This window comes from Hyaena hyaena, unplaced genomic scaffold (genome assembly GCF_003009895.1).
Source record: "Hyaena hyaena isolate Hyena2069 unplaced genomic scaffold, ASM300989v1 scaffold_34, whole genome shotgun sequence".
NCBI classification, from domain to species: domain Eukaryota; kingdom Metazoa; phylum Chordata; class Mammalia; order Carnivora; family Hyaenidae; genus Hyaena; species Hyaena hyaena.
The window spans coordinates 4,700,083-4,714,215 of NW_024080665.1; the positions used below are offsets into that span (position 1 = coordinate 4,700,083).

General features: G+C 36.7%; 1 protein-coding gene across 6 annotated transcripts in view; it reads right to left on the reverse strand.

The window, feature by feature from the left end:
- Positions 1–14,133, reverse strand: part of NARS2 (asparaginyl-tRNA synthetase 2, mitochondrial) — a 130,045-nt gene that overhangs the window by 58,416 nt on the left and 57,496 nt on the right. For all 6 annotated transcript variants that reach the window (XR_005527790.1, XM_039228760.1, XM_039228759.1 and 3 more), the window contains one exon: positions 13,708–13,802. Coding sequence is in view for 5 of the 6 variants with exons in the window: in XM_039228760.1 (XP_039084691.1) it covers positions 13,708–13,802 (95 nt within the window). In the remaining variant the exon portion in view is untranslated. The remainder of the gene's footprint in view (positions 1–13,707; positions 13,803–14,133) is intronic.

Genomic DNA, 14,133 nt, shown 5'->3' on the forward strand with positions numbered 1-14,133 from the left:
TACTCAAGCTAATAAAATGAACTTCAAATAGTGAATTAAGCACAGATATTACAGGAGTCCCCCTTCTACTTGCTAGATGGGGTAATGCCCAATTCATGAATCATTTCATAAAGACAATTAGATCTTCAAAAAAAAAAAAGCATAGATATTTACATTCACTCCTTCCTGAGACAACGTTAAAATAATAAGTTAAAAGGAAGAAATAGGAAGAGAATCTTCAGGGCACAAGAGATTTCAACCCAATTTTTGGAGGACAGAAAACAGTTGTTGAGAGATGACCAATGTGTCAAAGAGTGGAAACCATTACCTAGAATACAGAGTTATGTATGCTGTAGCAGAGAGGAAGTGACCTGAACCTTGGTGAGGTTGGAGATGGGGGAAATTCATTGACTGAGTTTACATATGGAACTGTCTGCCTTCTCCCCCTTCCCCTAGAATGGCTGGAAGCCAGATGTCCCCATCAACCAGGGAACAGTGTCTTTCTCCAGGTCAGTAGTCCCCAGCATCATCCCCACCCGACAGGTTTGTCATGACACAGATTGCTGGGCCCCGCTCCCACTGTTTCTTTTTTTTTTTTTAATTTTTATTTATTTCTAGGAGAGAGAGAGAGAGAGACAGCGTGAGCAGGGGAGGGTCAGAGAGAGAGGGAGTCACAGACTGAAACAGGCTCCAGGCTCTGAGCTGGCAGTCAGCACAGAGCCCGACGCGGGGCTCGAACCCACAAACCCCGAGATCATGACCTAAGCGAAAGTCAGACGCTTAACCGACTAAGCCACCCAGGCACCCCCCACTCCCACTGTTTCTAATTCAGTAACGGTTGCCAGGGGCAGGGGAGGTGCTTACTAATGGGTAAGGGGTTTCTTTCTGAAGTGATGAAAATATAAAATTAGATAGTGGTGATGGTTGTGAAAGAGGACCCAGCTATACTTTAATTGCCTCGATTTTGACTTCAGACTATACTTTCTAACTGAAGTTCTTTCCAGTTTATCTTTTTACTCAGGCAAAAGACCCAGTGGGCAAATCATCCTGTGATGGGAACCAAAATTAGCCCCTGAGCACGGACTACCCTGACATCAGCAAGCCCTCACATGACTGACCCCAAGACAGTGACCGACCTGATCTTTACTGCTCACCTGCACACTCACCAATCTTTGTCCCTCATCTTCCTTATACGAACCTGCCAGTGTTTTCAGCACATTAGAGACGGTCTTTGGGATATTAATCCGCTATCTTCCCTGTATGGGCCTCACTGATAAAAATTCCTGTCTTATTTCACTGTCACCTGTCTTTATGCCTTTGGATTTTGCCAGCAGTAAGGGGTTGAACCTGGTCTGTTTGGGAGCTCCAAAGTCAGGTGCTCTTGCACCCCTGGGCCCTAATTACAGTTGCACAATTTTGTAAATACACTAAAACATAATGAATTATACAGTTTAAGGTGTAAATTTTATGGTAAGTTAGTTGTATCTCAGTAAAGTTCTTCTTTCAAAAATCATTTACTCATCTGCACACAGGGCTCTAACCAAAGCCCAACAAAAAGATTTGAAAAAAATTTAAATCATGTCTCCCTTTTATCTTTCCTATGCTAACTTATTCAGTTTCTTCAACGATTTCTTTAGACCATGATGTCTGCATCCCTCTTATCCTGGCTGTTGCCTTAAAGTCAGATAGGCTACAAAGTCACAACCTTTTCATATAAAGTTTAATAAAAGATTCTAAGTATTTGGAAGTAGATAAGGGAACAGGACAGAAAAGCTAGACAGTTTGCTAGCTTTTCATGATTTGGCTAAATATCATTCACTCAAGGATAGTGTATTATACAAGGCATAAAGGTACCAAAAGATATTCTACAACAAAATACAGATAACATATACTGGGGTAACTAAAAGACTGTACACCATAAAATGCTCTAACATTGTATTAACTAGATTTCTGTTGTCCCAAGAACAGAAAACCAATAGAATCCAAACTAAATACGAGAGCCAGTGGTCATTAAATATAAATGACATTTTAAAATGCACTCTCATATAATCATTCCACTGATAAGGTTACTTCTAAATTCAATTCAACCTAGACAAGGTTGAAATTCCCTTGCCATATGTTGTTCGTGCCTCAGGACAGTCTTTTGTATTAACAGCTACCATGCTGTGAGTTTTTATTTAATACTTATCTTGTTCACTCAATTGTACGGGGCCATGAAGGTTGGGATTATATCTGTCTTGTTCATCTTTGTATCCCAGCACCTAACCTAGTGTCTGGTACAGAGTTGACTCTCAACAAATGTTCAATCAAGCTGAGATTGATTTTTGATCTCTGAATCAGGGAAATGATAGTAAAGAAACTATGAAGACAAAGAGGAACAGGAAACAGTTTGAGGAATTGGTAGGCTAAATGGAAGATAAGCATATAAACAGGTAATTTCAAGTTTTTATAAACAGAATTGATATAACTCCTTTCCAACAGGTATTAAAGTCTTTATTCTGTATTAATAAAGTTACAAAATTAAACAGTCCCTAAATCCAAAAGCTTTGAGTCTAAGCTATAGAGAAAAAAATGTCAGTGATTCCAGTGTTATAAAACAGAAAGAATAAAGCAACACAGGTGCACAAAAGAAGCACACTTAGGCAAGTAAGATGTGGGAGTGGGGATCCTCAAGAGTTTTTTTTTTTTTTTTCTGAGAGAGAGAGAGAGAGAGAGAGAGAGAGAGAGACAGCATGAGCAGGGGAGGGTCAGAGAGAGGGAGACACAGAATCTGAAACAGGCTCCAGGCTCTGAGCTGTCAGCACAGAGCCCAACGCGGGGCTTGAACCCACAAACCACGAGATCATGACCTGAGCTGAAGTCAGACACTTAACCGACTGAGCCACCCAGGCGCCCCTTAACAGATTTTTTAAGAATTAAAAACATTTTTAATGTTTATTTATTTTTGAGAGAGAGAGCAAGTTGGGGAGGTACAGAGAGACAGGGAGACAGAATCTGAAGCAGACTCCAGACTACAAGCTGTCAGCACAGAGCCCCGACAGGAGGCTTGAACCCACGAACCATGAGATCATGATCTAAGCTAAAGCTGGGCGCTTAACTGACTAAGCTACCCAGGCATCCCTGGGAGAGATCATTTTTAAGCTGAATTTAGATGGATAGGCAGGGGTTAGCTAGACAAAAGCATGGGGAAAGGACATTCCAGGTAAAAAAACAACAAAGGCACAGAAACACTTATATGTTAAACAGGATGTGATTAGAAATTTATAAGCAGTTTAGGATAGCTGAAGCAAAAGGAAGTAGACACAAATGACTGAAAAGATGAATGGATGTTGAAAAAGAAAAATTGGGGATAGAATTCACACAGTTGCTGTGACAAACTGGAAAGACAGTAGTGCCATTTCCTGACTTAGGAAATTCAGCAGGAAAAAACAGGCTGAGGGAATAAGATGATGGATCTAGTTTTGAAAATGTTGAGGTGGTTAAACAACAGCCAAATGGAGAAGCCAACTGGCATTTCACAGGTGGGAACCAAGCAGAGATTCCACCTTGGGATCAGGAATTTCACAACATCATTCTTTGACCATTACTTCATAACTATGCAGATTTTAACCCTAGCACATTCATGCTAACAATTCTTCATTATGACCTCCAATTCTTTAAGTCCACCACTTTTACCATCATCACCTACTACCCTATTTCCTCACTCCTCCTTGATCATGACCTTTTATACCGATCTACTTCCAACAACCTCATTTGGTAATTCCCAATCCCTGCTTAGTCCAAATATTCCCAATCTCTGTACTGTACCCAAATGAAATATTCCTATGAAAAATGAAAAGGCTCTGCACTTGCTGCTCAGTTTGCCTGAAATGGTCATCCCCTAGCTATATCGTACAAATGAAGAAATTGGTAAGGTGATAATGAAATTCCTGAGTCTTTTATACCAATAGTCTGCTAATTCATATTTCTATCAAAGCAGTTATTTTTTTAAGTTTATTTATTTATTTTTGAGAGAGAATGAGAGAGAGTGAGCGAGCATGCAAGCAGGGAAGAGGGGCAGAGAGAGAGGAAGAGACTCACAAGCAGGCTCTGCACTGTCAGATGCTGTTATGGGGCTCGGTCTCACAGTGAGATCACGACCTGAGTCAAAATTAAGAGTTGGAGGCTTAACTGACTGAGCCATCCAGGCACCCCAAAATACTTAATTTTAATTTTCCACTAAAAAGAAATCTCTTTGTTTTAAGGCCCCAATATCATATCAAGGGAATAGCATAAAGAACCATCATTATTCACACATACTCAGGAAATTAGGTAATTAAAGATCTCAAAGTTTCATGGTGATCATCTTTTCTAAAAGAGAGTAAAAAAATTGATTAACATATATTTAACTCTGTTGTAGGCTTGATTTTATAGTACAAACTACAAATTTAGAAGAATGAGAATTCAATTTACCAATATTTACTAAATATGTACTATTTTTAGTAGACATAAATACTTAGGATGTCTATAATCTGAAACAGACATGAAAAGAACCACAAACTGGCTAAACGTTAAGAGGAACTTTTCCCCTTTAGGACATGAGATAGGTGAATATTGGAAGAAAAGAGGAAAAAAACAAAAATAATTTCTTTTGAGAAGAACAGGGAAGGAATCAAGGAGAAAGTCCTCTTTCAGTTGAGCTGTGGAGGAATGAAATATGGAAAAAACAGTCTAATGCTACAGGGAAGGGCATTAGAAACAGACATGTACAAAAACACATGGCATGAATAAAATGGCCATAATCAAAAACGCTTGAAAATCAAAGGAGTATAAATTAATAAAGTTCAGATAAGCATCCAGGCATCAAGAGGATGAGGAATGAGAAAGTTATATGGGATGCAAAGACAGTTTCACTCTCAATTATAAAAGATACCTCAGTCTAACTCAGGTTCACATGCTGACATCCTTACCACAGCCACTTAACAGGATTAAGTACATCCTGAATATGAATGTTTCATGGCTTGTGAGCTCAGCATGTGAACTGATGAGATGACCCAGGGGAGTGAGTTTAAGATTGCTCATACCAACCAGAAAGCAAACAATTAATCAAACTAGAATAAAATTAACTTGAAGCATAAGCTGATTCTTCCTTGCCCCCACAATGGGAACAGCTGATTTTTTCTTATTAAAAATGTAATAAATACTAGTTTTTTGGATCTGAATAAAAGACAAACTTAAAGAACAAAATAAAAATTAGCAGAGATGGCCATTGCTTATTAGTTGAATACTGATGTACATTTTCCCTACATATACACGCATACACATTGTAAAACATGGAATCACATTTTACTTTCAGTTTCATAACCATTTTTTCTACTTTTAACAACATGTTGTAAAGCTTTATCATCACTTTTAAAAGCTGTACAGTAGGGGCGCCCGGGTGGTTCAGTCGGTTAAGCGTCCGACTTCGGCTCAGGTTATGATCTCACAGTTCGTGGGTTCGAGCCCCACGTCGGGCTCTGTGCTGACAGCTAGCTCAGAGCCTGGAGCCTGTTTCGGATTCTGTATCTTCCTCTCTCTCTGACCCTCCCCTGCTCATGATGTCTCTCTCTCTCTCTCTCTCAGAAATAATAATAAAAAAAATTAAAGAAAATTTAAAAGCTGTACAGTAATCCATTGTTTGAATGATTCATAATTAATTTTCCCTCGGTTTATTGTCAGGGTCCATTATACTCAATTTTAAGTTTCTTTGTTGAGCAATTTGTTGCTGTTATTTTGAAAGAGAAAGAATTTTTAAAGAAAACTTTAATTCCAGTGTAGTTAGCATACAATGTTATATTAGTTTCAGGTGTACCATATCATGATTCAAAAGTTCCATCCATTCCTCTATGTTCATCAAGGTAGGTGTATTCTTAATCCTGATCCCCTACTTCATCCATCCTCCTACCCACCTCCCCTCTGGTAATCCTCAGTTTGTTCTCTACAGTTAGGAATATGTCACTGAGCAGTTTTAATTATTTCTTAAGTTAGTATTTCATGATTTTTATTTTCTTAAAGATTATATTAATTTCCTAAGGTGGTCACAGCAAATTACCATGAACTGCTAGGCTTAAAAGCATATACATTTATTCTCTCAGAGTTATAAATGCCAGAAATCTGAAATTGAGGTGTTGGCAGAGCCATGCTCCTTGTAAGGTTCTAGGGAGGAACTTTCTGAGTTTCTGGTAGATCTCAGCAATCCTTAGTATTGCATTCCCAAGCATCAGTCCTATCTCTGCCTCTGCCTTCACATGGTCCTCTTCCCTCTGTGACTGTTTCCTGCATGTCTCTGAATCCAAACACCCTTCTTTCTTTTGAAAGATAAGAGTCAGTGAATTTAGGCCCACCCTAATCCACTATTTTATTTGATTATATCTGCAAAGACCATTTTTCTGAATCAGGCTGTACTCACAGGATTTATCTTTTTGGGGTACATTAATTGAAGCCACTTATAGATGTCTTCCAAAAGGCAGAGAAATTTGTACTTTATTCAAATAGAATAAAACTAATTGAATCCTTTAATGAATCTAAGATACATATGGGATTTAGTGATCTTATTTTCCCTATATATTTAAAACATTCTGCTATTTCATAATCCTAGAAATTATTTCATCGTTATTCATCAATTACTAAGTAAGTTAAAAAAAGAAATATTGAAAATAGAAAAATGAGGGGTGCCTATGACACATAGTGGATAAAAGGAAGATACAAAATGAGATAAGCCATCACCATCATATCATCCTCAGTTTTCTTACTGCAATACACAAAGTATTGTGTCATCTTTCAAAAAGATATAAGAAAAGCCTGGAGATACTATTGTTAAAGTCTTTTCCTAGTTTTCAGAGAACACAGTGGAGAATTGATATCTTTTATTTTTCACTCACAATGATTAAGAGAAGAAAAATGATAAAGATGCTTCATAAATATTAGGCAAGCTAGGAAATGAATGCAAAGAGACAGATAGTCACAAGCTAGTCTCTAGTAATAATGGTATAATTGGTTGTATAAATGAAATCTCAGACAATGAGCCTACAGATAATGATATCCTAAATGAATTTTCTCAAACCCAAGAACTGATAAGTGAACAATACATTTTTAAGGACAAAAAGGAAACATGATATTTTTATCCAATTAATTATTCTACAGTTAGGACTTCATCATGCAATAATATGCAACAAGAACTTGGATCATACCATTCTGCTGAAAGGATATGCGACAATACTGTTTCATCATTTGTGCACAAGAGTTTACTTGATATGGTTAATAAATTAACAAAGGCTGAAGGCAAGGATGTATACAAAGGCATTTGGAAGAAATAATATGTAGAGATGAAAAAAGCTAAGTGATTATAATTGGGAGTTTTACGAATCTAAAAATACAAATGTTTCACAATTATGGATCAAAATAGATGGCCACCCTGTCTTCAACAAAATTATGAGCTGTCCAGTATTCAAAAGTATTACTTTTTGATGATGTGAGTGCAAGAACCAGAAGTAATAATAATATTTAAAAAGTATTTGAAATCTAGCAACTGAATTAGGTATAGACATATTTTGGGCTCATGCCACGGCAGTTGATAAATAGCTACATATAAAGTACCGTGTCTATATGGGGTATTTTCAAAACCCAGAAAAGTGAGAATAAAAACTGAGGTTTGCTACCATCATCAAGACAATGAAAAATAACCTACAGAATGGGAAAAATATTTGTAAATCATATATCTGATAAGGGACTTGTATCCAGAGTATATAAAGAACTAAAGAACTCACAGGGGCGCCTGGGTGGCTTAGTCGGTTAAGAGTCCGACTTTCGCTTAGGTCATGATCTAGCGGTTCGTGGGTTCGAGCCCCGCGTCGGGCTCTGTGCTGACTGCCAGCTCAGAGCCTGGAGCCTGTTTCAGTCTGTGACTCCCTCCCTCTCTGACCCTCCCCTGCTCACGCTGTCTCTCTCTCTCTCTCTCTCTCTCCTAGAAATAAATAAAAAACAAAAAACAAAAACAAACAAAAAAAGAACTCACAATTAAATAATAAAAGACAACCAAACTTAAAAAAAAAAAAAAGAAAATGAACCAAAGACTTAAATAGATATTTATGTCTATTAAGTTTGGATGTCTCCACAGAAGATATCCAAATGGCCAACAGGCACACCAAAAGATGTTCAACATCAGTAGTCATTAGGGAAATGAAAATCAAAACCATACTAAGATGCCACTTTACACTCACTAAAATGGCACAATAAAAAGACATATAATAAGTGTTGACAAGAATGTAGAGAAATTGGGACCTTTATATATTGTTGGTGGGACTGCTGTAAAATGCTGCAGGCACTGTGGAAAACAGTCTACCAGTTCCTCATATAGTTAAAATTACCATGTGATCCACAGGTTCCATTCCTAAGTACCCACCAAGAGAAATGGTCACACAAATACTTGCACTCAAATATTCACTAACATTACTAATAATAGCCAAAAAGTAGAAATAACCCAAATGTCCATTATTACCTGTTGAATGGATAAACTGTGGTATACTGATATAATGTATGTTATTTGGCAATAAAATCAAATGAAATACTAATACATGCTGCAATGTGGACATTGAAAATATTATGCAAAGTGGAACAAAATATGATACACTGTGTATTCCATTTATATGAAGTATCCAGAACGTACAATGCACAGACACATAAACTAGATAAGTGGTTGCCTAGAGTGGGAGGGAGGATGGAGAGTAAATGCTAATGTGAAAAAGTTTCTTTCTGGGTGATAAAAATATTCTTAAATTATGGGTGATATTTGAAGTATGAAAATACACTACTGAGTTGTATGTACTCTTTAAATAGATAAATTTTATGGCAGTAAGTTATCTCTCAATAAAGCAGCTTTAAAAAATTTGGGTTTGCTATGTTTAAATTCTTTTTTTTTAAACTTTTTTTAATGTTTATTTTATTTCTGAAAAAGACACCAAGTGTGGGGAAGAGATAGAGAGAAAGACACAGGATCCGAAACAGACTCCAGGCTCCGAGCTGTCAGCACAGAGCCTGACGCAGGGCTTAAACCCACAAACCATGAGATCATGACCTGAGCCAAAGTTGGACTGAGCCACTCAGTTGCCCCAAAATTCTTACTAAAAATTCTAATGAAGTTGATTTTCATTATTCCTTTATTTTTACTTCTGCAAATTATTAAGAAGATGGCTTAAGAATATTTATTAAAAATAAGGTGAATTACTCCCAGATGGTAAATGTTGATGACTATTTTCTTTGCATACTGAGGGTTAAACAATCTTAAGTGGACATTTAGATTGTTAGTAATCTTTCCCTAGTATAAATAAAACTGCTTTCAACATTTTTGTTTATACATCTTTATAGAGTTGTAAAATCATTCCCTTAAGAAAAATTCCTAGACATGAAATTCTTGGTAAAAAGCATTTCTCTAGAGAGGTTCTACCAATTTATATTTCCAACAGCAATGTTCAAGAGGAAAATATGTTTTATTAGGAAATATGCTTCCCCTCATAGCTTACTAAAAAATACATAATAAGGAAAAAAAAACCTGTTAACAAACCACCAAAAGCAAAAAGCAAAAGAAAACCAACAAAAAAAGCAGTGATAATCAAAAGCTCTTTCAAATGTATTAGGCTGAATCTTTTCCCAATTCTGGCTTTAACTTACAAGAAATGGAAATTTTTATTATATGACATTTCTGAATGTAGGTTTTGCAATTCAGTATATTCCTAATTCTCTCAGAATAAATATGTCACTTAAAAATTATATTTATAGGCAGAGTATAAAGCACTTAACTTTCTCTTATTTAAAAAATATATTTATAGTTCTGTCTGCTGAAGGCTTAGAAGCAATAATACCCCTACAGCAGAAGGATACCCAGTGACTGAATCTTGGTTTCTAAAAAAACATCTTCCAATAAAAGGAACGAAGTCTCACCAGAAATGGCTGATTCTAGGGCCTAGGTAGGGAAAATAAAAAGCCTAGCATAGTGTCCCTAGGCAGGTGAATGGATAAACTATGGTACATGCAGATAATAAAGTATTATTTGACACTAAAAAGAAATGAGCTATCAAAGCATGAAAAGACACTGAGGAAACCTGAACATATATTACACTAAGTGAAAGAAGCCCATCTGAATAGGCTACTTACTCTATGATTCCAGCTATATGACATTCTGAAAAAGGCAAAACTCTGGAGGCATTAAAAAGATCAGCGGTTGCCAGGGATTAAGAGGGAGAGAGTGATGAATAGGAAGAGGACACAGGACTTTCAGAGCAGTGAAACTTTTCTAAATGATACTATAATGGTGGATACATGCCATTATTATACATCTGTCCAAACAACAGAATGTACACCACCAAAAGTGAAACCTAATATAAACTGCAACCTTAAGACTATTAATACTGTGTCAGTATAGGTTCACTGATCATAAAAAACAAATAAATAAATATGGGGTATCTTACAGTACCGGAAAATAAAAAAGCACTCAGAAAACGAAATGATAGGGGCATGTCAAAAGGATACAAGAGTTGATGTGAATGAGTTGCCAAATAGCTAAAACTAGAACTGTTTGAGCAACAAAATACATAACAGAACTAGAGTATAACCCAACCTATAAAATAAATATGCAAGTCCCTCCTGATATAAGTGAGTACAAAAATCAATAAGAGGGAAGAGATGACAAATGTTCCATAGAGAAGAATTCCAAAGACTCTCCCCTCCAGGAGGTGATGCTCAATTCCATCTCCCACCTCCCTAGAGTGCAGGTGGGTTAGACATGGTGACTTACTTCCAAAGAACCAAGAAAGGGAAAAATAGTGTATTTTCAGTGGAGAAACCCAGCAGATACTATTTTAGCCAAGTAATAAAGGTTAACATGGTTGTCACATACACCCTGATATGATAAGATCACTTCACCTCTACGGTATCATGCAATGCACAGTACTAGTAATGGGGAAACTGGACAAGAGGTATACAAAAAGTCTGTACTATCTGTGAAACTTTTATATATTTAAAAATTGCTCAAAATTAGAAAATTTGTTAAAAACAACAAAATTAAACTTTATTTTTTTTAAATGTTTTTTATTTATTTCTAGGAGAGAGAGAGAGAGAGACAGCGTGAGCAGGGGAGGGTCAGAGAGAGAGGGAGTCACAGACTGAAACAGGCTCCAAGCTCTGAGCTGGCAGTCAGCACAGAGCCCGACGCGGGGCTCGAACCCATGAACCACGAGATCATGACCTAAGCGAAAGTTGGACGCCTAACCGACTAAGCCACCCAGGAGCCCCACCAAAATTAAACTTTAAAATGGAGCCATGGAACCACTAAACCAACACAGATATCCTTTTAAAATGTGTTAACCTTCGGGGCGCCTGGGTGGCTTAGTCGGTTAAGCGTCCGACTATCGCTTGGGTCATGATGTCGCGGTTTGTGAGTTCGAGCCCCGTGTCGGGCTCTGTGCTGACTGCCAGCTCAGAGCCTGGAGCCTGTTTCAGAGTCTGTGTCTCCCTCTCTCTCTGACCCTGCCCTGCTCACGCTGTCTCTCTCTCTGTCTCTCTCCTAGAAATAAATAAAACATTAAAAAAAAATGTGTTAACCTTCTAAATGTAACCACCATTTACTCCATTTTGAATGTCTGCTCAATAGAGACGCTTGGGTGGCTCAGTCAGTTGAGCATCTGACCTTGGCTCAGGGCATAGTCAGGTTTGTGAGCCTCACATAAAGCCCCATATCAGGCTTACTGCTGTCAGCACGGAGCCTGCTTCAGATACTCTGCTCCCCTCTCTCATAAACTCTCTCTCAAAAACAAAACAAAACAGAATTCAAAAGTCTGCTGAATAAAATTAAAGAAAATGCAGAGGGAAGAGTAACAATTTTTTATTGGAGATTAAATCAGGCATTAATCTAAAACAGGAGGTACTGCATATTAATAGTCCTAGAACTATGCATATTCAACTAGATACATTTGACTGACATTACTAGAAACACTTCAAGACACATTAAAAAATACTGAACCTTATATTCTGCCAATTTAATCTTCTGTCAAGTTTCACTGTACACTATGTTCTATGGTTCACTGCATGTTACTGAGAAAGAGGGAACATATTTAATCCACTAGTGGTATTATAATGCCAAACACTTGGTAAATTTACACCTTTCACATATTATGACATTTCTGAGGGGAAGGTACTTTGCCACTAACAGATTAAAAAAAATGAAAACCAAAAAGTTAAGAAAGATTATCCAAAACTTGGATATAAAGCCGAAAGGTAGACAGTGTGTCCTTTCAATGGACTATGGGGACACAGATCCATTTAAACATTATTTAATTACTTATCAGAATGTACTTTGCTCTATTATTCTATTTACTATTGAATTAAATATCCCAGATTAAGTAAATTTACATGTTAATTTGTAGATTTTTGTCTAATAGAGCTGCAAATCGTTTCTGTCAGGTAGAAGAGAAAATTCCAAAGATTAAGGTTTAGTCACCTATAAGACATAAACCAGTATGTAACTAACCTAGCAATCTTATTCTAAAATTCCTTTACTAAACTGCCTACGAACACACAGCTCTTCAAAAGCTCTCTGAGCCAGTCTTACTTCTTTACGTGTTCCCTCAGTAATTAATGAATTGAATAAAATATTTGATACATGTTCAGTTTATATATGAGGCATGATTTTAATTTTTTAAAATTATGCTTTGAGGGGCGCCTGGGTGGCTTAGTCGGTTAAGCGTCAGACTTTCGCTTGGGTCATGATCTCGCAGTTCGTGGGTTCGAGCCCCGCGTCGGGCTCTGTGCTGACTGCCAGCTCAGAGCCTGGAGCCTATTTCAGAGTCTGTGTCCCCCTCTCTCTCTGACCCTCCCCTGCTCACGCTGTCTCTCTCTCTCTCCTAGAAATAAAGAAAGCCTTAAAAAAAATTAAAAAATAAATAAATAAATAAAATTATGCTTTGAAAGGCATAAGGAATTTTCTATGACATGCCTCACATGACCTTTTCCCCAAACAGCTCTGCAAATCCTACACTCCCACAGGGCTATTACAATAACGGGTTTTCTTCATGGTATTCTGATAATATTGTTAATTATCTGGTTATTGGAGTCATCAAATAACACTTTCTGTCTCAAAGATAAATCAGAAAAATGAATCTAATTAAGTATATGTTATTTTCAAGACCATGTTGATCTGACTTCCAAGACTTTCTGATTTGTCACATGTCGCTCCTGATGGTTCTGTGGGTTAATTTTTTTACATTTAAGCCAATTACTTAAAAAAATTTTTTCTTCTTCCATTTGTTTCAGGTACTACTACTACTTTTTTTCTTTTTTATTTTTTTTTAATACAATGAACTAATGCCTGCCTCAGATGTGAACTAAAACTGCCTTTAGTTTCATAAACATGATTCAGTACACTTAAATTTTGAGATTTAGGCCAAAAAAAAAAAAGATTAGCAAAAAGAAAAAAAACTCACTTCATCTTTCCAGTACTGCATTTTTTACTAAAACCAAAAGTCTAGACTAATGCATTTTTGGAAGAAACTTGGTGACTTTCAAATCTAAATGTACTTTGGTGAATTTAAGTGGACTAATCATAAACCCTAATTTCAATTTTTAGGTTTTAGCAACGGGAAGAAAAGCATTATTTCACTCTTACCCAACCCATAATCAGTAGTCCATTAAAGCAAAAGAGAAAAGAAAATTCTGTACCCTGACATCACTTCTAGGTGAAGTTGTCCTGAAACAGTTAAGAAAGCAGGAACATTGAAGAAATTCTCCTCAGGCACCTTAATTTTACTTGAAGGCTGCAAATGAAAAACATGAACCACAAAAAGCTATGAGATGCTTTGTTCTACTTTTCGCATTCACATACATGACATAACTAAAAATTACAATGCAATTAAACATATGTTAGGACAGGTCATTTTCTTGAAAATAAAAGCAGTTCTCAGTATACTCTTAAAAAGAGAAAATGCCTACTTGGAAAGTGCTAAGGTCAAGGAAGTTTGCTTCATATTTTCAAAACAACCAAAGGACAAAGTACTTTTGTCACAAAATACATTTCTGCAGAAAAAGTAATTTTGACTGGGTGACAAGCCAAAATAAGAGATTATGAATTAAAAATTTTAAATGTGA